The sequence below is a fragment of the Polypterus senegalus genome, chromosome 4, assembly GCF_016835505.1.
Source record: "Polypterus senegalus isolate Bchr_013 chromosome 4, ASM1683550v1, whole genome shotgun sequence".
Classification (NCBI taxonomy): Eukaryota; Metazoa; Chordata; class Cladistia; order Polypteriformes; family Polypteridae; genus Polypterus; species Polypterus senegalus.
This window is the reverse complement of record NC_053157.1, coordinates 144,643,160-144,670,062: the sequence shown is the minus strand read 5'-3', so window position 1 is coordinate 144,670,062 and position 26,903 is coordinate 144,643,160. Positions and strand designations below refer to the sequence as shown.

General features: G+C 38.7%; 1 protein-coding gene across 3 annotated transcripts in view; it reads left to right on the top strand.

Annotated features, from left to right (window-relative positions):
- txk (TXK tyrosine kinase) overlaps positions 1–26,903 on the top strand; it is a 72,704-nt gene that overhangs the window by 5,193 nt on the left and 40,608 nt on the right. Inside the window, exons 1-6 of one of the 3 annotated variants that reach the window (XM_039751400.1) lie at positions 6,313–6,331; positions 13,029–13,077; positions 13,560–13,659; positions 21,827–22,020; positions 22,970–23,029; positions 24,265–24,319. In XM_039751400.1, the coding sequence (XP_039607334.1) occupies positions 13,067–13,077; positions 13,560–13,659; positions 21,827–22,020; positions 22,970–23,029; positions 24,265–24,319 (420 nt within the window). In that variant the 5' untranslated portion in view covers positions 6,313–6,331; positions 13,029–13,066. Of the gene's footprint in view, positions 1–6,312; positions 6,332–13,028; positions 13,078–13,559; positions 13,660–21,826; positions 22,021–22,969; positions 23,030–24,264; positions 24,320–26,903 lie in introns of those variants that run through there. The other 2 variants (XM_039751399.1, XM_039751401.1) reach the window with 2 other exon arrangements.

The following is a 26,903-nucleotide window of genomic DNA, read 5'->3' as shown; positions in this document are numbered from 1 at the left end:
TGCTATAGCAATACATCCATCCATCCATTTTCTAACCCGCTGAATCCGAATACAGGCTCACGGGGTATCTGCTGGAGCCAATCCCAGCCAACACAGGGCACAAGGCAGGAACTAATCCCGGGCAGGGTGCCAACCCACCGCAGGATGCACACAAACACACCCACACACCAAGCACACACTAGGGCCAATTTAGAATCACCAATCCACCTAACCTGCATGTCTTTGGATTGTGGGAGGAAACCGTAGCAATACAGTAAGTGTTATACTGTAAATAGAATCTATTGCATCATGCCAAGCTAGTGGCTCTGACATGGCTAGGCGATGTTAAACAATATGTCCTCAAATTCAAATATTCAGAGAGCTGGGCATCCTTGACATTCTTAGCATAGGTTATGAGCTCTAAAACTATAGACATGGTGCCTTACTGTAATTTTAGGTATCCAGAAATTATGAATGATAGTGATAAAAATTGGAAACTTTTTCAGTTAAGAATATTTTATTATCGGGTGTATGTTGATATTTGTTTATTTAGCTGATGGTTTTATCTAAGATTGTTCTGGGATAAATGTGTTGCTTTGTGTAAGCAACATATTAATACTAAAACAGAGTAATGGATATGTAGTATCCTGTCCATACTTGCATTTTCTAGAGCTGCTCTCCAGTATAAATGTACCATAACACGTTGGTGCTTATTCTTGCAACTACTTGTAGAGGTGCAAGGAAGGAACCCACTCTGGGTGAGACACCTTGCAATTTGAGGTCTCTTGTATGAGGATTCACACATTAGGCCTTTTTGGATTCACCTCTTTAAAATAAATTGACTGTAGAATTTGCAATTAATGACTGGAAACTTTGCCAGAAGGATAATGTGAAATTGTTGTTAATTACTGTAAAATACAATCACAGTATATTGCTGGATTTAAATGTACAGTGTCCTCTTGTAAATAAAATATGGTTGCTTATTAGTTTTTTTTTTCTTTTCATTATTTTGAAGTTGTAATCCAGTTTTCAGCAGTCTTTTGGAATCTTCTTAATTTATAGTACTTACCATACAATTCAAGTAGCCAATAAATGTTTGTAAGTAACCTAAATTGACAATATTATGTTGAAAATGTATTTTATACTGAAATGTTGTAAAAATAATATTTGAAACCAGTACATTTACATTGATTGGTTTGGCAGTTTGTTACAGTGCTGTCAAACTAGCAGCCTTAAGCCAGTTAAACATTGGAGAACAAGTAAACTCCACACAAAATACCTCCAAACCAGGTAACTAATCCAGTATCCTGACACAGGAAAATGCATAGTGCACCACCTTGCTACCAAGTGTAAAAATAATAATTATTAGTACAAAAAATATAACCCTAATACAATAAACAAAAGCAATAGTATTCAGTTAATTAATTTAACAGTGTTTTATTAATCAATAACTATTCCTCACTCATAACACAATGGATAGGAGAAAAAAGGTTTTAAAAAATGGGTTAAAATTGCTGTGCTTACATTTGTAGCAACATCACCAGTATATTATTTAGTGTGTATTAATCTGTAGTGGACTTCAGAGGGGGAGCGGGGGGCTGGGAGGAAGCTGTTTTTCTCACAGGAAATCACAACACATCGTATCAGCTTGTGCTATCAAACATTTACTTTTCATAGCTTTTTTAAAGTGCAGGTGGAGTTTTACAGTTTGCACTTAACATATCTGACAGGCATAAACAAATAAATGTTTTTTTATATATTTATTTTATGTTATGCACACAACATGTGATCTTAACAAAGTAATATTACATATTTTCTTTTACTGCTAAAAATGCACTAAAACCTTTGTATTAATTTGTTTCAGCAATATTTTATTAATCGCCAATGTTAATAATAGATATAAAAAGTGCTTAAAAAGGAGTAGTATTATTTCTTGGTGTCAGATTCTGCCTGTTTAATTTTTTGATTTATTTTGTTTGTTTGTCTAACACCTGGCCCTGCAGCCTTAATGCAAACAGCAACTGTAAGCATCAAAATAAGCTGTCAGGAGTATATGGTACTGTATTATTTCAAAATATGTAGATGTAGATAGAATGAAGACTAACAAAAACTGCCAGCAAAGTATTAAATTAAAAAAAAGTGGAAAAAATAAAAAAGTCAAACTTTTTTACAGTAGATTGCTCATACCTAATTCAATACGTCTGTGTGGGAGATGGTAGTAAATGAGATAGCACAAGAATTAATTAGAAAAATGCTTACTATTGTCAACGAAATGGATTCTGTTGAAGTTATCACATTTCAGAGAAAAAATTGAAGGTTTATCAGAAGAAATTACAATGGCTCTTTTAGATGCTTGCCGATGAAACTGTTTCTGGAAATATCAGAAGAATGTTGTTGCTAATTTTAGTAGTGTATGTTTTGGATTTAGATTATTGTGTGACTGCCCTTTAATCATTTTTTATGCACTGGTGTAATCTTTTTATTAAAAGCATAGTTTAAGCCTGCAGGACTGCCATTTTTAAATTACTAGTTAAAAAGAATCTCAGCATTCTCCCTCTGATTATGACTTTCAACATTGAGAATTCTTGAAACATCTAGGTGGTTAAGAACCATCCTTGTGTACTTATCATGAATTGTAGATTTGAATGACACATCAACACATCACACGTGCACAGTCATAATGAATGTCTGACCATTTATCTGAAAGATGTGGAAGATTTTGAAAATGTCTGCCAGGAGTGTCTTTCAGTTCCATGATAAATAGTTTTGTGTGTCTATTTCTACTAAGTTAACATCTTGCTCTTTCCATTCCCTAGACAAGTAGGCAATAAATGTACCATTTCTGAAAGCATCATTAGTATTTCAACAAAATTGTATATTTTTATATGTCTACCTTCAGCTGTATGTTCTACTTCTCATTCAAGTATAACTATAACACTAATTCTTTCAAAAGATTGTACAGCAGAGTAAAGAGATAGTCATCTAGTGTCACTAGCCAATTTAAGTTTAATCTGAGGAATGTTCAGTATGGTTTGGATCAGAGCAAAACTAGCATTCCTGATGGAAGAATTTTGGATAAAGAAACACAGATGCATTAAGATATTATTAAAGTCCTAAATAAGGCCCTACAGCAGCTATTTGGACACTAAAATGAGCCATTCGATGGTTTACACAGTGAAAATTGACCATAAGTTTGAAGTTTTGAAACTCCCTTGTGTTTCCCAATCATAACAGCTGTTCAGTCTTATCACAGGCAAACCAGATTGAAAGATTTTAAACCTAGACTGTCTGGGATTTTAATTAGTGTGTTGGTAATAGCCTCCGCTTTGACTCCAGTCATATTGCAGGTTGCTTTAAAACTAACTGTAACCTCTTTGTTTCATTGAGTAATATATTTAATGTACACAATAATCGTTTTAAAATGACTGTAGTTTTGTCACACACAACACTGAAACAATCTTCAAAATATGCATTTTTCTGTATTATTAATCTGTTATGATAAAATATCAAGTAATTCTTGAATTATTCTTTCTGACATATAACGTGCATCTTTTTTAAAAACAACTCATTGCCTTGCAGTGCTCAAGTAATTTTTAAAATAGTGTTGCATAAGGTAACAAGTTTTTTGCTAACAAGTACATTAGTCTTAAAGCTCCTGGATAGGCTTCTCTTTCCAACTTTTTTGTTTTTCAGAAACTATTTTGGAAGTCAGCCAGCTTCATCCCTCCACTTCAGCTGTGGATATCTGGTGTGACTTGCCTCACTAAATGCACACTAAACAGCACATTAAGTACTGTACTTCCACACCCAGTTAGAGACAACCAATTGTTTCATTGTGTATTTTTCTCCCTACCATAGCCTCGGCTAAGAAAACACGATGGACAGCTCAGGTGTATTCTTCTCCCCGCCTCTGACAAGGTATGCTACCTTTGTAATGTAAACATGCTGTCAAATGGCATACTGTATATAATAGGGAACATGCCTTTTATGGTGCTTGCTAAGGTAGAGACAAAAATATACTAGAGCTGTCCATTTGGCAGAGAGAATGCTTAGCCAAATTAAAATCCAGCTTAACTGCATCAGCCGTGGGGCTTGTGAAATCCGCTGGGAAGCAAACCTGGCAAAAATCCTACAAAGAACACTGAGAATAAGAGTCAGGAGATAGATGTGATAGAACCATTACGATCTAGTACCATAATATAACACATTTCAAAAGTATTTTGGTAGAATGCATATTCAAAAAATAAAACAGTAAAGTGTACTTGTAGTAGGATGAATTTTTTCAGCAGATGTGGCAAAGCCTAAGTAAGATAATTAATATAGGCTTTTAAGTGTAAAGATAGCTGAGGGATTGTGGAACACATTTAGAAGTGTTTCACGTGTAATGTAGGACAAGTTTATCACAAACATTACAAGCAGTAAGAAATTCAAGAGAACTCTATGGTAGATAAATAAGGAGATAAAAGTACTACTAAAAAGATACATGAGTAATACCTCCATAGCTAACTGTAGGGCTTAGAGGGAGCAGGAATGCAACAGTTAAAAAGAGTTAGGAAAGGTAAAAGGCCATTTGAGAGAAATGCTGCAGAAAAGGCAAAATACGATCCAAAGAGATTCTTCTGATACTTTAGTAGTAAGTAGTAAAAATATAGTTATGAAAGTGGTGAGAAGTATTAGGAATGGTAAAGGAGAGCTAAAATATACAGAGAAATAGAAAATGCTTTAAAAGTGCATTTTTTGGAAGTTTGCACGTACAAAGAAGTAGATGTAGTAACAGGGACTGCTAAAGAGGTACCTGTACTTAGTGATGTGGAAATTGTAAAGGGAGAAGAACTGCTTAAATTAAATAGCTTGAAATCTAACAAATTAAGACCAGATAACATTTATCCTCAAATGTTTAAAGAAATTAGTAAGTACATATGTTCCCGTTTGAGATCCAGAGTCGCACAAAAAATACTCAAAAAAGTCATTCAAATGCACTTTATTCTTGAACATGAAAGAACAATATTGGAGTCTTTTAAAGACAGACCACAAACGCAATAAATGTGCTCAGAAATTTGAGTCCATTTGTCTCCTCCTGAAAATTACAAGAATTGTCATCTCCATCAGGCCTGACTTGCTTTGTGAATGATTTGCAAGATAGAAAACTCATCTGAGTGGTGAAGAGATTATACAGTAAGTTACAGAGCCATTACTGTCAAATATGTGACCTTATATGTGCCTTCTGGAAGGTTCCAGTGGCTAATCCTGCACTGTTAAGCTGCTTCCTGACAGAAAGTGTTTTCTCTGTAATTTATTCAGCACTAAAAAGTGAAATTTGCAGCTGGATCTTTCACAATATATAAACCCTTGGTGCATATTTTGTGAAGATTTCTACACACTAGAAGACTGGAATCAAGCAAATATTGTCCCATTGTTTAAGAATGGTGATTAGGCTGATCCCAGGCTAGTGAACTTAACATGCATTATAAATTAATGGAAAAAATATCATGGAAAAAATCAAGTATGACATGTGAAGAACAGGAATATTGATAAGTACTCAGCATGGGTTCAGAAAGGAAAAGTCATGTTTCATTAATATGCTGAAATTTTATGAGGAGGTAACAAAAGCATATGATAAGTGAGAAGTGCTTATGATATTACTTATCTTGATTTTCTGAAAGCATTTGATAAAATACCACATGAAACGTTAGTGATCAAATTAAAACAAGTGGGAATTTTAGGTGTGTTGTGTAGGAGGGTACAAAACTGAGTCAAATACACAAAGTAAATGGTTATGATAAGGAGAACTTTTTCAGAATTAGGTGATGTTAAATGTGGTGTCAGTCAGGAGTCAGTGCTGAGACTGCTGATGTTGTTAATGTGCATTGTGAATGCAAACAAACACAGGGAAATAAGAGTTAGGGTCCCATAGTGAAGCTACATTTAATTTCAATCTCCATAATGAGAAAAAAAGATCAGCATGCCACTGTGATTTTTAAGAAGAAAAGAAGCGCGGAGCTCTGTGTTCCTCCTTAATTGATCCTTGAGTGGCCCCCAACTTCTGGGGGAACTTGCAAGTATAGAATTTCTGAACAGGAAGGGGCAGGGTTCCAGCCAATAGGGAAATGACTTCAGTGGTCCTCAGGGTTTTTCTCTTGCTCCAAACAAAGGAAACAGACAGAATAAAAGTTATGCATACTCTTCTCCATGTACAGTATTTGTCCAGCACAACCCTGTAAAACGCTTCCTATGCTTATGTATCTTACACGCCCCTCCTCATCACAAGAAGAACCAGCAGCTCTGCCCAAGAGGTAGTGAGACCCCTGTGATGGACCGCATTGAACTGGTAACTTTGGAGGTCAAGGAATCAGTGAGTAACTCTGTAGCTTGTCTTTTAAGAAATGTTTTTCTACTTTAACTCAAGTATGGCTATTAAGTACCTTATACAACATTGATAGAGTCTAGAGGCTCTCCAAATGGCAAAAGGTTAAGGGACCTGACGTTGAGGTACTATAATATAAGAAGACAAAGGTCATTGGATAAATGCAAGAGTTATATGGTTTGATTAAGGTGTAGAAAAAAGTGGTTAAATGTGTTTTCTGGCTTTCTGAAAATCTTTTTCAGCGAAACAGTGGAATCATCTTAGAAACAAACTCACAGAATAATTTTGGCACAGGAAGATTTGTGAAGATCCTCTGCCGTTATTGTTTAACAGGCAGCAAGGACTAATTGATATCAAGGAGATGTCAGACTTTATCCATAAATGTATTTCATTCTTTGAATGCTCCTGATTTAAGTGTAGTGAAGGCTCAAAGAAGGACGATAAATCTGTCCATAAAAGAGATATAGTAGACCTCCCTTCTTTTGTGGTCTATTCTGTGGTTCTACACCTAGTTACCATCATGTCTCCTATTCAACTGAAAATGCTGTGCAGGCAGTCAATACCTTCCAAAAGTTTACCAATCAATAGCTAGGGCGTCTCATTTTTTTAGTGCGGCATTCATCTTATCCCTGCCCAGATGTTTCTGACCCAAATACAGTACATCACAGGGTGGTGTTCTTTGCCGATGATCTGACTCATACTGTCCAGTGCATCAGTATGGGAGATATAAGGAGAGAAATTAAGTGTTATAAGGTGTGGCAGTAGGGGGCGCTAGTGCTCCCTTGAACCCTCAGGTACAACTCCAGACACCGGGTAAAAGTCCAAGACTGTTTATTTTTATCCACAGTGCACCAAGCACCTTCCACACTACTCATAAATCACTAACCAACACAATAACCACTCCTCCTCGCCCAGACACTTTGCTCCTCTCCCACCCAGCACAGCTTGTTGTCTGGACTGAGGCACCGCCCTTTTATAGCCCCTGACCCGGAGGTGTTCCTGTCCCAACAGTCCACAGTTCCTTATTAATTCCGGCTCAGGGCAAACAGTCCTTTTCTTCAACCCGGGAGCACGTCGTTCCTTCCTGTCACATGACCGTGATGTACTCCCTGGTTATAGGGCACACAAGAGCCCATAAGCCCCCCTACAGTGAATCCCTCTTTGGTCCCCAAGTCATCCAGCAGGGCTGTGTAAAAACACTACATAGTCCATAAGGCCCTGCTGGAACTCGGGGCACGATCCTGCTGTCGGGAGAGCTCCTCCTGGCGGCCTGGGGGTGAGGGCCGGAGCACGAAGCCGGCAATCCTCATCAAAGGATAGGTATACAGTATTTCTCAGAATTGTCTTGAGGTCATTCAATGATGCTTCTGCTCTAGAGTTCAGTAAAACCATAGTGGGAACAGTATTTCTTGTTTATGTTTCAAGATATACAATTATTTTATATTGTAAGTATATTGTTCAAATATGTTGTGTATTAGGCACACATTCATTGATGTTTGGTTATATCTGCTATTACATTACCACCCACAATTGTTTTTGTTGATAAGGAGTCAAATGGTGTCTGTAATTTAGCTGTAATGTTTGGGGGAATAGCACAATGTTCATCACTTCTTGACATCTCTCCCTATTCCCACCAAGGGTTTAGCCGATTACTGTAATATGCCTGTTCCTTTAATCTCCTGTTAGGTTTATACCCCTAAGCATTTTTTATGTGTTCTCTAAAAAGTAATAACAGATTTTTAGTACTAATGTTTTTTAATAGAGGCAGCATCATTCATTTTATGATTTGATTTAATTCATATTTAGGGCAAGATGTGCAGAAAACCTCTATGTCTACTTCTATCCAATAAAATTGCAGTTCTATTTTTTTAAGGATCTTGTTAGATGTTAAACGTGTCCCATAATGTGTGCATGCTATTTGTCTGTCTGTCTGTCTGTCTGTCCATCTGTCTGTATGTCTGTCTGTCTATCTATCTATCTATCTATCTATCTATCTATCTATCTATCTATCTATCTATTATAGTGCATCTATCTATCTATCTATCTATCTATCTATCTCAAATAAATAAACAATGGCAGACAATAAAAAACAATAACAGTTACAATTATGTTAAATGCAATGAAGTGAGTGGGAGATTAATAGCTGTTGGTTTACTTTGCCCTGATGCTGTACTATTTGATATAACTTTGTTGTATAATACAAAACGTGGACACTATTGTGTCTTTCTTACCTACTGTATCTTTCGTTTCCGTTTAGGGAAACTACTGTACACATTTTCTTGCATGTTTTCAAGAATCATCATTCTGTTGTTCTCTTTTAAATAGAAGTGGTAGATTTAAAGTCTGCAAAAACACGGAGGCAACCTGATGAGCTGAAATGCCTGCAGTTCCTCTCCACAGAAATATTCCATAAGTCTGACGTCATCATGCCTGCTTGCAATTACAAAGGCTAGCGGTCTGGTCCCGACAGAATTCGAAGAAACTGGTTTAACTCTGACTGGGGACATACTGTAAATGAACAAACAGCAAAAACAAAGTACCGTCTGCTTTGATTTCATCTAGATTACATTGGTTTGTTGAGGCTGGGATAGTTGAAAATAATATGACAGGTTTCCCAACATTTCTAACTCTTGGTGGGGTATTGGTTGTATCAAAGTTAAATCACGAAAACCAGTCCAGGATAAGAATACCTTTATTGACACATACATGGAGCCACTCAGTTCATGGAAAATTATAGCTGACTTAGATGCTGGTTACACTTCTTAAATACACTTTGTCAATTGCAGAAATGCATGATTAGTTTCATATCTCATTTCTTTTATAGTTATTGATAAATAGTACCCTTGGAGTCACGATTCTGCTACACTAGATTGTACTGGCTTTCTAATTAATACTTGTATTTGTAGAGTAGTAGCAGCAGGACTGGGTCACAGACAAAGAGGCTTTAATTAAAATGCCTTCTAAGAGTGCTAAAGTCAAAGGCTAACAGTTAGCAAGGACAGAAATCATCCTTCTATATAAAAACGGTCGGGTGTCCTTCCGTCCCGTGAGTGCTACGCAGGCGCGGAGTTTCACACACGCCCTGAGCATTTTGCAATGCACAATGGGATTTGTAGTTTCGTTTTTTCAGGTAAAAGATGATTTTCTACTCCAGACTGTGCTATATCTTCTTCCTCTTTCTTATTATATAAAAGCGGTCAGGATTGTCCTTCCATCCCGTGAGTGGAAAGCGTAGCAGTAGTCCGCTTATCACAGACTTACTACTTGCAGCTTGCGGTACGAAGCGACATGATGTGAGCAGAGTTCTGGTGCTCCCATCGTTCCCTTGCTTTTGTACGCGATGCGCTGGAAAAATAGACAAAATGATGTCTCTGGAAATAATTTATGTTGATGGAGTACAAATGCCTCACCGCATAGTAAATATCAGGGGGGTTCAAAAGGGCGACCTCAATATAAAAAAAAAGTTTAAATTTCATCACAAAAATAACAGAAACTACGAATATTAAAGTAATACCGCTCAAATGCAATATAACCAAATGAATGTGTTTGTATAAAATATTAAATTGATCTATATATTGAATTGCCTTAACAAGTGGTCAACTTAAAAGTCGGTCACCTTAAAAGGCGGGTCAGCCTAGTTCAATATAATCAGTGTATAATCAATTTGTGAAAATGATATTTATCAGTAAAAATTAACTCTCACAGTTTCAGGCAGGCGGTTCTTGTTGTTCAGGTTTTCTTTTCAAGAGAGCTTCCAATTTTCAGTTTGTTACAACGTTAGAAAATTTTGAAAAAAAAAGTCCAACAAAGCTCATGAACCCTATGCTTCTAATTTCTCCAAAATAGTATTGAGTTAAATTGAGTCTGTCTTTTCTTCCTCTATGCAGCAATATCTTTTCTTTGTCTCTGGTCTGCTCTTCTTGAATAGTCCCACTACTGCTAGCTTCACGACTCTGCTTTGTTCACTGCAGTTTTCAGCCAAAAAAAAGTGTTTTTAATTAGACCGCAAGATTCCTGATGCAGTTAGAAACTAACTCAAGAAGTAGGCTCCTTGGCCTGTATAGACCAAAATGGACCAGAATGAAAAAAACATCACAATATTGTAGATAGAAAGGGAGACAAGACAGAGTTTATTAATATTTAAAAATATTAAAAAAAAAGAAATCAAAACAAGTAAAAATCAAAAGAGAATTGAAAACTTTTTGACTGCAGAGACATCTGTGTCATCCAAGGGCCATGCTGGACCACATTGAACCAGTGATCAATCAGTATACAGTAGTAAGACAGACAAAGTAAAGAGGATAAACTGCTTATTAATCAGGCTGTATGTTTTTGTCAACACTTATTTAATTGCTTACATTTTGGACACAGTTGGAAATACTTTGTTTATGTATGTATGTATAAATATAAGTACAAAACTTCTCTCTTGCCTGTTTTGGTATGATATCTAGTTACCTGGGTTTAGAAATATAAAAGGTAGTATAAACATATGAGGGCTATAGATGAGATATAGACATTTCTATTCAGTTTACATACTGAGGAGACTGAATAGGAGAATAGGGTCATCCTGGAACCCTACCACTACAAAACAACAAGAAATGCAGAAAGCCCCTGAGCAAACTGAAAAAACTGCCTCATGTTAATCTGTCATGTATTTCTTGTATTTTTGTGACAAAATATTACCTTATAATGAACACATGAAATACTGTGTCTCACTTTACTCTAGAAAAATGATATTCATCAGCAACACTGAATATATACTTGTTTGATGTGGTTTTAAATGCTAGTTTGATCATTTCTAATAACTTACTTGTTATAATTTTAAGTGATGTTTTTAAGAATTGGTTAATCACTAGTGCCTAATGAATTTTGAAACTGAATGACAAAATGACAAATTGCAATTTCTGGTGCATGTGCTCTGCTGCTGATACTGGTGACTTTTCAAATTGCCTATGGTCCCTTCGCATTACATTTATAATGCTCCTGTTATTCACAAGGAGTGTTTAGGTGTCTACTGCTATCGTGACCAGCCAACATAATATTAATAATGTCTTAAAGAAGTCCCATATGTTTTCAAGGGCAACAAATGGCTCAAAAACAGTATTTGCAGCAAAACAGGCAGGTGCTTAGGCACCCACCAACAATCTTCTGGAAATTGTTTGTTGATCATTGTTGGCTGCTTTTATTCATCCTAGCTGCAGTATATCCTTGCAACAGTGGACTTCAAAGCAAAAACCAAAAAATGTTAATGAAGAAAATGAAATGTACAAAATAGACCAGTATCTAATATATAGTATAAATAAATACAATTGTACACATATATATGTGTATATATATATATATATATATATATATATATATATATATATATATATATATATATATATATATGCATATATGTATATATGTATGTGTGTATATATATATATATATATATATATATGTAAACATTCTGGGTAGATTAACTTTTTTTTTGTAGACTTAATAATAAAATAACGGCTGAGAAAGGGACATTGAAAAAAGGCTATGACTGAAAATTAGCTTTCAATGGAAAATGTGTACTGTATATACTCACTTTTAAGGTCTTCCGCAGATAAGTCTGGGCTTGATTTTACCATATAAGTTCTAATGTTGGTTGTATAAGTCGAATGTGGAAAACTCACGCTATTGCTCCAAGAGATTATTATTATGTTAACGCCCTCCTGAGAGAGTAACCACGGTGCACACTGCCTTTTTTACTATGTATTGTGCCTACGTGACCACACAGTAATACCCACACTTTTCTGAAGTGACGTTTGCCCTGTTTTGTTTTTTGTATGTCACACCCTCATACACCTTTATCGTAAGATCATCCCTTATCTATGATGGAGCGTTTGATCAGAAGAAAATATGAAGCTGGTTTTAAACTAAAAGTCATTGTAGTGGTGAAAGAAATTGGTAAATGCGCTGCTATTGGAGGAAGCAAAAAGATGTAAAAAAACAAAAAAATTAAGGGTAGAATTTTTGATTGGGCTGTAACAAAAAGACTCCAGACATTCACAAAGGTTTGGGGCAGCCACCCGTATAATATGATCCTAGCTGCAAAAAGTTTTGAAAGAGTTGAGTTGTTTACAAAACAGAACTGATTAAGATGGTGGTTTTAAGGGCTGGAATAGAAATTGAGGTCATCCATGCCGGGACTGGAAGTGACATCATCAGTGGTGCCAAAAATGGATGGAATTTCCCAGAAATGGTCTGCAAGAGACTAAGATAGACAGTCAGCACACTTCGCCACCCCCTGATCTGGCGTAGTATTACTCTTACTTAAGCCCTTTAGCTGACTCCTAATCGCACGTGTGTCACAGGGCATATAAATCGAGATCTGATTTTATGATCGATTTTTTGGGTTTCTAGCCCTGACTTATAGGTGAGCTTATATGGTATATATACTGTGCATAGTGTACCTATATTCACAACCCTACTTAATTCATTTAAGGATCAAAGTGGGGTGGAGGTCATTGCAGGCATCACCTGGCGCAAGGTAGGAAACATTCCTGGATGTCCATCACAGGACACTTAAAAATAAAAATAATATTGCCTCGCTTATAATATAGAGTGGCAATTAGTCATATAAAATAGGATTTTGAAACAATACTGTACATATATTTTATTCTTCTTTAATGTATTGCATTGCTTTTGTTTGCAGACAATACTATTCAGTCTGTATTTTGCTGCTGCTGTTCAATGCAGAAAAGGTAAGCATCTACCTTTTATTTTTCAGATATTTGTATCATCTTTTAAAGTTTGCACTAGTATTTAAGTATTTCTTTTTTTGTCAATTAAATACTTCTGGATTTGTAATAAACTTTCTCATGTATCAAAAGTTACATTCATTACTATGCAATGTAATATATGGTTTAATGTTTACTGGTAAACCCTAAAAACAAACAATATATTAAACATATGATTTAATAAACATATTAATGAGTGTACCCTGTGAAGGACTGCCATTCCATCCAAGGTTGTTTACTGCCTTCAATGTAGTTGGGGTGTTTCTAGAACTGGATTAATGAGGTATAGTAAATGGATGAATGGATTATCAGTTTTACTTGTCATTTAGCACTTCAGGGCCACACTCTATAATAGAGTTATAGTGACTTACATCAGTTAAATTAATGTAAACTTCAACTTTTCTATAATCCTTATTCACTTTTGACAATGACATTATACATCATAGACAGACGAGAACTGAGATGAGTCTCGAAGATGGTGCAGGCCTAATGGGTAATGGCTCACAATACGACAGACATTCTGTCTATCCATCAAACAGGTACCAGGTAAGCATTCTCTATTTTGAGTTGATGGAGTAAATGAGTAAGATAATGGACTCTTCTTCACTTTCCGTCTGCATCACCTTGTAATGACTGGTGTGGCAAGTACAGTGTTGAAGAAGCCAATCCATTCTATCCCCAGGAACAGGTGCTTCAAGAATAATTGAAAATTATTTGAAAATCAAAAACATATAATGTTAAACCTTTATGCATACTCACTGGTATGTGCAATTCTCACATGTTTTTTTCAATAATAACTATTTAAAGAAAATACCATACAACACATTTTCATTGTATAGAAGTATTAAAATGGTTGAAGCCATCCTCTGTGTTATTGGAAAGTACAGTATTTCGTGTGCTTTGAAAATTAAATTATTTTTTAGGATGACATGCAGTTTTCCAGACAAGGTCTTTGTTATGATATGCAATAATATTTATTTTATATGTAGACTTTTTTCCAAGTTTGGGATGTTCTTAATTTTTTACCTTTGCAAAAAGTCTACCAAAGTGGGTAACAACAAGCAGACTTATTAAAATATATGAAAGAAGTAACAACAAAGAGACATAAGAGGTTGGGATTCCAAAGTGAGACCTAGTCATTATGGAAGTGTTTTGGCATGGAGTTCATCCCTTGTACTTTATTCATGGACCCTGAGATATTCTTTATCTCTTGTTCCACTTGTGCCTGCTTTATCTAATGGGAGGCAATATTACAGCTCTTCTTAAACTACAATTCTGGGACCAATAGGGATACTGTTGCAAAGTGAAATGAATAAGCCCAGATTTATTCCTCATGATATCCAATGCCTTGTTTTTTACCTGTTACAACTGGTGTTTCTGTATGGATGCCAATTAGACTCCAAAAAGAGAGCAGTTGAGACTGACAAAATAGCATCATAATAGACATGTAATAGTGAGATGTATTATTCTAGATTTTAGAAGATTTACATATGTTTTTTTTTTTGTGTCTTTTATTAGGATACTAATACAGGTAATTCACTAGTTTTGTGTCCTTTGACTGACAGGATCCCTGCCTATGTAACATAACATCACCTTAAAGTGAGATATATATATAGGAGGAGGAGAGGAGGGCTTGTGCCTCCTCCAGACCGCGAGGGGGCGTCCGTCTTGGTTGTGTAGGGGACCACGGGTACAGGGCTTGGAAGCCCAGCCCTGTAGGGACCCGTGGACACCGCCGGCGGCGCCCGATGCGGTTTACCCTGTGTGGTCTTTGGCCGGGGGTGGAGCCCGGTCGGGACGCCTTGGAAGACCGGAGGAGGGCGTGTGTCTCCTCCAGACTGAGTGGGGCGTCCGTCCTGGTTAGGCAGGGGTCCTCGGGTACAGGGCTTGGAAGCCCAGCCCTGTAGGGACCCGTGGCCACCGCCAGGCGGCGCCCCGGTGCCTAATTATCCTGGGAGCCCGGCACTTCCGCCACACCAGGAAGTGCCGGGGGGAAGACTTTGTGTGGCGCCCGGAGAGCCGCCAGGAAAGCAGCCGACACTTCCGCCACGCTGGGGCGTGGCTAAGGAGAAGAGGCCGGAAACACCTGGGGCTCATCCGGGGCATTATTTAAGGGGCCGCCTCCCTCCAGTCATTTGGTGGAAGTCGGGAGGCAGAAGACGGAGCTGGAGAGAGGACAGGAGGCGGCCAGAGAAAAGGCACAGTGACCGTGGGCCCTGGACTTTTGGGGGATTCGGTGCTGAAGGCACTGGGGTATCGTGAGTGCACGTAACTTGAGAACTTGTATATATATTGTAAATAAACAGTGTGTGGAGCAAAATATGTCGTCCGTCTGTCTGTGCTGGGGCCAGTGTTCACAATATATATATATATATATATATATACACAACGACAGTGTACAAAACCCCTCACTAAACTCATTCATTTCCTCTCTTCGGCCACCACCACACCTCTCTCGAAAGCTCCGTCTTCCTTCTCCTGATTCTGGCTTGTTGAAGGGAGTAAAGCGGCTCCTTTTATCACGTCCCTAATGTGCGCCAGTTTCCAGTTCGGCAGCACTTCCTGGTGTGGCGGAAGTGCCGTCCTTCAGGGCTCTAGGGCCATGGTGGTGGCCACGGGTCCCAGCAAGGTTGAGCTCCCCAGCTCCTTCTCCGTGGCCCTGACAGAATCCAATGGGGCTGCCCTTCTACGCCCATGGAAAAATAATGCCCTTTCCGTGGTCCGACCCTCTTCCAGGCATCCCGGTGGGGCAAGATCCCTGGTCGTCTGCCACATGTGTGTGTATATACTGTATATATATATATATATATATATATATATATATATATGTATGTATGTATGTATTGTGAAGAAACGAGTCTCATCACACTGAAAACGGTTTGGGACAGCCACCTGTATATTGATCCTGGCTCTAAAAGATTTAAATTGAACACAATGATGTTGCTCGTTTGAGTTCCCAGAATGAACTGCCTTAGTTTGGCAAGATGGAGGATTTTATAGTCTGTAACCCAGAAGTGACATCAGTCTGGGTGCCGGAACCGGAAGTGGCATCAGTCTGGGTGCCAGAACCGGAAGTGACATCAGTCTGGGTGCCAGAACCGGACGTGATGTCAGATCAGGCAGGTTTTCCCGTATTTGATCTGCAGAAATAACAGAAATAGGTTTAGAGCACCACGCCAGCCCCTGGCTTCAGCTTGCTCCTAGTCACACGTGTATGACACGGCCCCCCCTCAGCCCAGACCCATCAGGTCGGGCGTACCTGTTCGTGAGGTTGTGGCACTGGGAAAGGGCATCAGCATTGGCCTGCAGCAGACCTTGACGACAAACGACCGAAAACCTATAAGGCTGTAAGTCCAAAAACCACCTTGTGACTCATGGATTTGAATCCCTGTGTAATGCTATCCACTGCAACGGTGCATAGTCAGTCACCAGAGTGAATTCCTGAACCAGGAGGTAGTACCTCAGCTGCATAATCACCCATTTAATCACCAAAGCCTCCCGCTCCACTACCGCATACCTGGTCCAACAGTTCAGCTCCATGCTCCCATCGCTGTTCGGGAGCCCTTGAACCCAACACCGTCGATAATGTCACAGAGATGAGCTAGACAGTGGAGGCAACAACATAGCAAGGGGATGGTTCAAAAAGTGCTTTTATTTAAAATCCAACAAATCAAAAACAAAGTGTCCACAAAGTGCAGTGCTTCAAAACTGTTCAAATAAATAATCCAATAAAAGAAAATGTGGAGGTAAAATGCAATACATAGAACAATCCTTTTAAAACCAGGTTAAAACGTTCACCAGGAAGCAGTCTTTAAAATCAGTAACAAGCCCGGTGCTCTTCTACGCTAGCGTCTCACCTTCTTCTCCCGATTGGGCTTTGCAACAGGCGAGATGCTCTCTGCAGCTACCCTTTTCCACTCACACTCACACAGGTCTGGAGACCTCCTGATCCTGGCTTCAGTCTGGCACTCATCCTAGGCCTGAGACTTGGACTCCTTGGTTTCCAGGACGCCCACACCAAGGACTGCAGCTCCAAGCCTCCAGACTCCGCCCTTCACTGGTCACTCCCGCTACATGCTCGCTCAGTGGGTACGACTTCTACTTCAACTCCTGGGTGTCGGCCTAACACCCAGGCTTCCCTTCAGCTGCCTGCGAGCGCTCGTTCGCTCGCTCGCCCACACGCTTCATGTCTCTCTCTCTCTTTTACACCGACTTGCTCTCTCTCCTCACTGCTTCCTGCGGTTCCTTCTCTTTTCGTTTTTTTCTGATCTCCTCCTAACTGACTCGTGCTTCTTTTTTATTGAGAGGGGCCATAGCAGCTGCACACATTAGCTACAGGGATCACGGATGTGGGCAGTCCCTCACCTGTGCACTAGGTGAGAAACGCCCACACCGCAGATCGCCCCATGGCTTGCTACGGCCACCATGCCCCCTCACTAAGCTGCCATGAGCGCGGTTATTATTTATTTAAATAAATGGCCTTTGCTGGGAGACTTGGGTAAGCCACCGGCTTTGTGACCAACACGATGGGACTGGACCAGGGACTAAAACTTTCCTCTATCACACCTAGATCCAGCATTCGTTTGATCTCCAACTCCACTTCTGCCTTTTTTGCTTCGGGAATCCGATATGGGCATTCTCTGACTATAACCCATGGTTTTGTCTTTATGTTATGCGCAACCAGGGAGGTTCGACAAGGATTTTCGCTCACTACCTCTGTTACAGACAGGATAACTGCTTCGAGCTGATGTCGCTGTTGGCGAGTCAAATCATCAACGAAGTTATGGTGTAATTTATGAGCAAAGAGTGAGCAGGGCTGTCCGGAGGAGGGATCAGGATCCCTTTCCTTCCACAGTTTCAGCAAATTGACATGATTAATCCGCTCTTTAGGTCGATGATTAGGTTGGATAATTAAATAATCGACCAGACCCTTCCTCTCCTTAACTTCATATGGGCCTTGCCAATGAGCCAGTAATTTGGAATGTGAGGTAGGAACCAATACCATGACTCAATCCCCCGGGCAGAACTCCCAAAAAGATGTGCCACGGTTATAACAACGAGCCTGGGTGCTTGAGCCTTCTCCATGTGAGAATGTAGGATAGGTCTAATTTTTGCAAATCTATCGTGTAATTGTGCGATATATTCAAGTATATTTACAGAGGGAAGGACCTCCTCTTCCCAGCCTTCTTTTAATATATCCAATAAACCCCGGGGTTGTCGTCCATACAATAATTCAAAGGGTGAGAACCCCATGGAGGCTTGTGGGACTTCCCGGTATGCAAAAAGGACGAGGGGGGGAGCTGATCCCAGTTCCTTCCGTTCTCATTGACTACCTTGCGTAGCATCTGTTTGAGAGTTTGGTTAAACCTCTCGACTAGACCATCTGTTTGAGGATGATATACAGAGGTCTTTAAATGCTTTATTTTCAGTAACTTAGCTGTCTCCCTGAACATTTCCGAGGTAAATGGAGTCCCTTGATCCGTCAGGATTTCTTTAGGGATTCCAACTCGCGTAAATACTCCTACCAACTCCCGTGCGATATTTTTGGAAGTGGCTGAGCGTAATGGAACAGCTTCAGGATATCGGGTGGCATAATCCACCAGGACCATTATATATTTATGTCCTCTGGCTGAAGGGTGTAGGGGTCCCACCAGGTCAACCCTGATGCGTTCAAAAGGGACATCAGTTAGGGGTAACAGGATTAGAGCAGCACTTTCCCTTCTAGGAATCTGCCGTAATTGACATTCTGGACAGGAAATGTAAAAGCGATGGACCTCCTCATTAATCCCAGGCCAAAAAAATCGGATCTTGATTTGCTCTAAAATTTTCTCAGGACCCAGATTGGCTCCCAGGAGGTGGGTATGAGCTAGTTCATAGATTTGTCGCCAGTAGGTCCGTGGAACTAAGAGCAATGACCTCATCCTTCCTTCATGATCTGCCACCCGATATAAAAGGTCATTATTTAATACAAAGTGGGGACCTTGTGGCATGGGATGTGTTGTGTGCTGGCCATCTACTAAGACCACTGCATTTTTTGCAAATTTAAGGGACTCGTCATTTCATTGCTCCCTTTTAAATGAAGCCGGTGTCTTCCTAAACTGAAACTGCAGACGACTGAGGGGACTAGACTCAACCTCAAGAGGTGTGGTTTCAGGCCGAGCTGGTGCAGCGCTTGGGGATGATGTATCACTCTGCGACGGTCCAGCTGTTTCCACGTCATTCTCTAAGGCTGTGTACATGACATGGAGGTAGTGGAGGACACAGAATCTGCGTCAATAACAAGACCTAGTGTTTTTGTAGGGATAGCGAGTGTTATGCCGCAGTTTTTATCTGACCAATTTCTACCCAGTATCAAGGGAAATGGAAGATTGTCGTGCACTGCCACCGTTATTTTCTTCATAACAACATTTTGGCAGATGTAACAGCGGGCGGACTTGTACGACCGAACGTACTTATGAGTACAGGTTAGACGGGTCTTTATTTTTAACTTTTGTCATGACAACACTAAATGGCAAGCAACAATGGTAATGTTACTGCCAGAGTCAAATAAAGATGGTACTTTAAAGCCATTGACCAGCGCTTCTCCTGTATGAGAATAGGCCAGAGGATGAGTTGGAGCACTCTTCCCCCTGCTTGGCGTTTCTCCGCAGACCCTCGTGTCACCTCGCGAAGCCCTCCACCACGCATCAGAGTTTTCCAACGTATGTTCTGCAATGTAGGAGTAAGACTCTAAATTAGTGGCACAACTCCCTCTGGGTTCACACGGATTCTGTTCTGGTTCTCCCAAGTAGGTTTCCTCCCGCAAGGTGTTAATGATCCCCTCGAGGGTAACCATGTTATTATATGAATGTCCTCAGGTTAGCTGGGCAAGTTTAGCGGGTAGGCCATTTATTATTATTGCACAGGGCACCTTTTGCACAATCCTTCAGGCATTTTTATTATATGGCTGTAGCCAACACCCGACTTTCTGCCATAGTGTCATGGCATGATTCCTCTGGATTGTATTCCCAATTCATTATTTCCCTCACCTGCCGACCCAGGACACCCCCACCTTTTTTCTTTGTGGGGTTCTTTGGGTCGGTCCCCATCCTTGGGAGCCCATAATTGGTCTCCATTGTGTTCCTTTCAGAACCTGGCCCTCATCTGTAGGTCTTCTGCCTACACTCCCAGGTTCTGTTTAAGGAGAACTGGGTCGGAACATACTCCAGATCCCCCAACACACACCGTCGAACCCCAGCTCGGCAACACAAGAATGGTTCTCTACTACCTGATAGGTCTTTAGTGGTTCAGCACGATAGTGTGTTGAGACATAATGTTGGTTTGGCTTCCGATTCCACCAGGAGGCCATCCTGCCGACTATGCCACTGTGAAAGAACGAGTCTCAACACACTGAGAAGGTTTGGGGCAGCCACCCGTATATTGTTCCTGGCTGCAAAAGATTATCACCTCCACTTGTTCCATTCAGCTCGCTCCTAGTCACATATGTGTGACAGTATGTATGTACAGTACACTAGCATCATTTTAGCGGCACCAAATCCCCAAATCTGCATATCTTTGGAAGGAAACAAGAGCACAGTGTGGAATACAAGCAGGAAATACCAGCAACATAACTCCCTGCGAGACAGAAGTGCTACCGCTCCGCCACCGTGTCACCCCCATGTGTGTAATTATTCCCCCCATGTGAGTAATTATTAACAGTATTCATTATTTAAACGAAATTATATGTAAAATGTAACATACACACTTTAATGCATTTCATCATGAAAGTGATATCAAGTATGAATCTAAAGATTCCAAATGTGCAGAGAGTTGAAATATCATACATTTAATTTGTTCTGTTCTGATCTATTGCTGTTTGCCAATGCTGTCAGGTCCAAGAAGCTCATAGCGATTAAAAACTGGGATGACGTTTACGACGGTCTGCTTTAATGATAAAATAAACTACGTGGTTAAAGTGGACATTTCGAGATTAAAGCTGAAATTTCCACTTTAATCACAAAATACACGTTTTCACCGTGTCCTCTATTTTTTTCTCAGGGGTTCAAATACAGTGCTATACATTATGTTGCTGTTGTGAAGTTGCAAAAAAAAAAAAAGCATAAAAGATGGTATGTGAGACTTTTAACATGTATCATGTCATTACGATCGGGAATATGTGATGCTTGAATATAAAAGCACCACTAATGCATCTGTATGTCTGTATTTTGTTTCACCACATCGAAGCATTCATCAAACACCGAAACACGCAGATCGATCCCCATAGGATCTGCACAGAGGCTTTCTGTCACATGTAGATAGTAAACAGAGACTCTGACGTCAGGTTCCGACTTTTAGCACACTGTGCCCCCCGACTGTTTTCTGGTACTGCAACTCGCGCATGCATCGCATTAATTTCTGAGGAGCTGCTCAGAGGACGCGTGAAATGAATGCTGGGAACGCGGGCAGCCATGATGCAGGTGTGTACGCATTCTGAGCGTGAAGTATAAACCGGCCCTTAGAGTTGATAAATACTTCTTCCATTTCTGGCAGGATGAAAAAGGGTATTGAGGCAAAACTACACTTATATGTAGTTCATTATGTTCTTTATTTTTAGTGTAGCTTCTGGGGCATAATTTCAGTCACACATGAAACAGACAGAACTGACTTTTTTCACTTTAACGAAGCCTTGTTTAATTTCTGTCAATTTGATGCACCAACCTTTCATTATACACAGTCAAGCAGGTCACGAAGGAAGCCACCACCACCACCACCACCTAATGAAGAAGAAGAAGAAAATGAAATGTGTGTTGTTGCGATGTATGACTTTTTGGCCAAAGAGGAAACTGATTTAACTTTATGCCAGGGAGAAGAATACACAATACTTCATAAACAGGACCAGCACTGGTGGAAAGCAAGAGACAAAAATGGGTGAGTTGTGCAGCACTAGAGTATTTCTTCAACTTAGTTTCTTGAAAGAGAATAGATTGTGTTTATTACAAATAAATTTTAGCCACAGTTTACCTCGGTCTCCTGAGAAATCAACATTATAGTATTTTTTGTGTTTACTATGACAGCTTCTCTGCTGTTTTGCACAGTAACTTAGAACCAAGAGTATCAGGTACTCTAATATATAAAATACTAGGTTTATTAAACCAGAAACATTGGAATGTAAGATCAAGTTAAACTTTGGTATTAAATATTCAGTGGTGCCCCTCGGTCTCATAATGGGTTTCCTTAACCCATTACCTACCTTAAGACAAATGTATATGCAGTATGTCTAAAGCTCATTATTTTAAATGCTCCCATTTTCACTTCCCAATCTCACACTCTCTCTCTGTATGCCCTGGCCACACTGTCTCCATGCAAGTCAAAGCTTTGTTATAATTGATTTTTTTTTATTTTTTAAATATTAAATTGATGCCTCTGTTCAAGATCATTTACAATATCAAGATACAATGAAGATGTTTAATGTTCAACTCTCAAAGTATGTTTTCGTCACATACTGTGGGCCACAAGGAGTACTCATGATAGAGTTGAGGAATTGTTTGTCTCAAATTCCCTTGTACCTCCTGGGAGTTCCCTGAAAATGCTGTAGACTATTGCGGAGGACAGGAAAGGCAGTTTAATCTGGTCAGTATGTTGTCACTACAGCCGTCATTTGGAAAAGCAGAAGTTATGTAGGAGAGTAATTTAGAAAACCAAATGTTGGCTACATTTTGATGGAGATACATTTGCTTTGTTGTCTAAATCTACCTTATTTTTTGCCATATGCCAGTTTACTGAGCACACTGTATGTGGAGAATGTATCCAGTGTATGTAATTGTTTTGTATTTCTAGTATCTTTCCCTAATTAATTTATTTTCAAATATTTGTGTAGGAAGGAAGGATATATTCCCAGCAATTATGTTACAGAGAAACATAATATGGAAGCTAATGAGTAAGTTCATGGTTTTATTTTTGTTTACTTTTTACAGCTAGAAAAGTAAAATCCAATGCACTATTATTCAGACACTATGGGTGTTTTTTTTAATAACAGCTCCTATTTAAAAGAAGGAATTTATTTTATCTTCTATCAGTTCTATTTATTTGTTGTGTTAAATCTACCTTTGTTGATCTTATTAGCTAGGATCTCTCTTGAGTTCCCAACAATTTTATTGCAAACAGAGAATATATTCCTGAAGCTTGTTACTGCAAGGGTAAATGCTTAGTATAAGCTGTAGTAAAGCTGACAGAAATAAATATTTTGTGTCCAGTGTCCGGATTTGATGATCTCTGAAAGGATACTGTAAATGTGCAACAACCGCACTCACGCTCAGATAGCAGCAAATTACACACTCTGGCCACCCCAAACCGTACTTACCCTACGGTTTCTTATCTGCCTTTCACTCAAGCTCCCCAGTCAACTGACAAAAAAAGATAAATTAGTCAAAGATAAAGGTTCAGTAGGTATAAAATGAATACATTAGAAAAAGATGAAATACTACATACATACCCCTAATCTTCTGTTCTCGATGTAGATGTAAATAGTGACAAAAATGAAAAACACAAAGCAGACCCCAGCCTAACTTGTCTTAACCGTGCAACATATATAAATTACCAAACGAAAAACAAACATCCATATACACAAAACAGTTACGCAGTCATTTCAGAAACCAATTTGGTTCACCCCTTTTGGGATTTTATTGTAACCTACACCTAAGAAGCATTCACTTAATGCAAATTGGAGAGACCACTTCAGTTTTCAAATATATGGTATGTATATTGTCAATCCAGGGTATTGGAAATAAATAATTTGCAATGAGATAATTTCTAATCTAGTTCTATGGCTTATTCTATAAATGGGTAGGTCTCCATGTGTCTTTATTTGGACCAGTATTTTTCTTTTCAAGTCAAACCTCTGTATGACAGAACATTCTCTGACTATTTCGTACTACATTTGCAGCATTTACATTGTTTTTAAAAATGAGAAAAAGACAAAATTACAAGAAAGAAAAATATATGTATTATGATATTTTTGTACGCCTCAGTAAAAGCCTGGTTTTACAGGGGAATGACAGGGAAACCAGCATTATTTACTGCTAGATGTATAATATCTATCAGTAGAGCTTATCATTTGCAGGTGAACTGCTGTTGTTTTTCTTCATTTTACTTAATGTAATTTTTTTTTTATAGGTGGTACTGCAAAAACTTAACGCGAGCTAAAGCAGAACAACTGCTTCTACAAGAGGTAATGGATTTTATTACGGGTACGGGTATGCAATAGAAATAAAATCCTGCAGTACTTCTTTATATTCTTTGCTTTGTACCCCAATAAATACAAGCTATCACCAATATACTAACAACCCAATTGTGCTTCACTCACTCAGAATATGGAACCAATGTAGGAAGTATTTTAAGTTAGTGAAGCTTTTCATCTGTGGCACCTCTGCACGAGAACCACCTTTTCCCACCCTCTCTAACGTACACAGTTTTTAATGTCTGGAAAACATTCGGGATTAAATCACTTAGAGATCTGTACATAGACAACGTTTTTGCATCATACAAACAATTACACTCCAAATTTAACTTACCAGCAACACATTTCTTTCACTACCTTCAAATTTGAAACTTTGTTAAACAGAACCTGGCCAGTTTTCCTCACCTCTCACCTACCTCTATGCAGGATAAAAATATTGCTCAGTCTTGACGACACAGACTGCATTTCTGCAATATATAAAACTATTTTACAGTCCCTCCCTTTCAAAGATCCAAGAGAACAGTGGGAAAAGGATCTCTTATTCAATACTTCAGAAAAGGAGTGGAAAGTAGCAATGTACAGAATTTACTTGAGCTCCATATGCGCAAAGCAATGAATTATTCAACTGAAAATTATATATAATTATTTTGTTTAAAATTGTCCAAAATGTTTCCAGGGCAAGATCCAACCTGTGAATGCTGCAATCAGGCTCCGGCCTCACAGGATCACATGTTTTGGGCCTGCACCAAATTAAATCATTTTGGACCAATATTTTTTTTAAATGCCATTCAGACATCTTGGATGCCATAATCCCTCCTAATCCATTAACAGCTGTGGTGTATTTCCAGATGGGCTTCTAGTGGAGAAGGACAAACAAACTGTAACTGCCTTTACTACACTATTGGCAAGTAGACTTATCTTGCTCAATTGGAAGAATCCTAACTCATCTATTCTACGTCAGTGGGTAACTGATGTTATATATTATTTGAAACTGGAAAAAATCAAGTTCGCACTTAGAGGATGTGTACAAAACCTTTTCAAAACCTGGCAGGATCTAATCAATAACATTTTAGAATAAGCATTAAAATTAAAGAAGCAAGTTCTCTCCCCTCTTTTACTCCATTTATCTTTATTCATTTATTATTTTATCTATTCATTTGTCTTTACACTGCTGGCCTAGCTCTCTTTCTCAGGGGTGGGGGTTGATTTGTTTCAAACCTTTTTTTTTCTTTTTGTAAAAGTTGAGTTATTTTAATGGAATGTTATTTGATTTTAATAAATTCAATAAAATAAAAAAAAACAAGAGGTAATGGAAAATGCACAAAATACTATTAAAGCGCTCAAAAATGGACTATTTGAGCAGTACATGGTAAAATTCTTTTATACTTAATAATGAATTACAAGTAGATACTTTTTAGATTCCTAATGATAGGCAGAGATTTGCTACATTATGTGATTAGATTTCAAGGCACAGGTACTTTGAATTTCCTGTGTTTTCTTCTCATTTGTTAAATTAGTGATAATTACATGTTTTATTTGTTTTATTTAGCAAACACCTTTTAGAAAGGCAACTTACAAAGAGTCAGTATACGGAAAATAAATTTTATTTTTGAGGGAGAACTTAGAAATGAACAGTGAATAAAGATATACTTACAGTTTTTATAAAATATTTTTAAAACAGCTTTGAAATGCTATTAGTTCTAATTCAATATAAAAAGCTGGCAATGCATGAAAATACAGCAAGTTGATTGGATCAGTATGACCGAAGATATCCAAATAGAGAGCTGGAGCTGAGAATGGAAGGGAGGTACCAGGGCTTTGCAGAAAGAGAAGTCCAGATTTTACTTTTTGACTTTTAACCTATTTGTGGAATTTATTTATTGTGGATTTTATCTTTCACTAGAAGACCACTGGCTTTGATGGGGTTTTATTTGGATTAAAGAATTTAACCTTCATTTTATTTAATTATTGGAACACTGTAAATAAAAACAATAAGCACTGTTATATACCTAACCTTACTTGTTTTTGTCCTCATTGCCCAGTTGTTCCTCGGATATGGCTATCAACAGTCATAGGTTCAAGGAGGTGATGCCAGCTTTTGGTACCTGGGCTGTCACATGCTGTTGCCCTTAAAACATTACCATGTATTAAATAAGAATCAGTTGAATAAAGATGTAAATTAATATACTATTTATTGACCCTTTCAAATTCTCTATTGATTCTATCTGTAATATGAACAGTGGCAGAATTATATAGCAAGTGGCACGGACTATAGTTAGTACTGCACAATATTAGAGACAGGCCCAGGGAAACACCTAACCATGCAACAGAGTTTTGTTGTGTAGAATGGTATGATCTAATCCTGCCCAGTTTTCATGCTGTACTGAGTGAGCATTCAGACTTAAGCAGAGGCATTCAAATGTATGGTTTTCATTCCAATGGTTATATGTAAATTGTTTTGTACAGGTAGGTTCCCCAAGAAATAGGATCTTAGGTTAATATTTATTTACATTAGCAGGAGAGCCCCACCGATAATATTAGGCTAAAATTGCTCTCAGTTTGAAAACCCAGACCT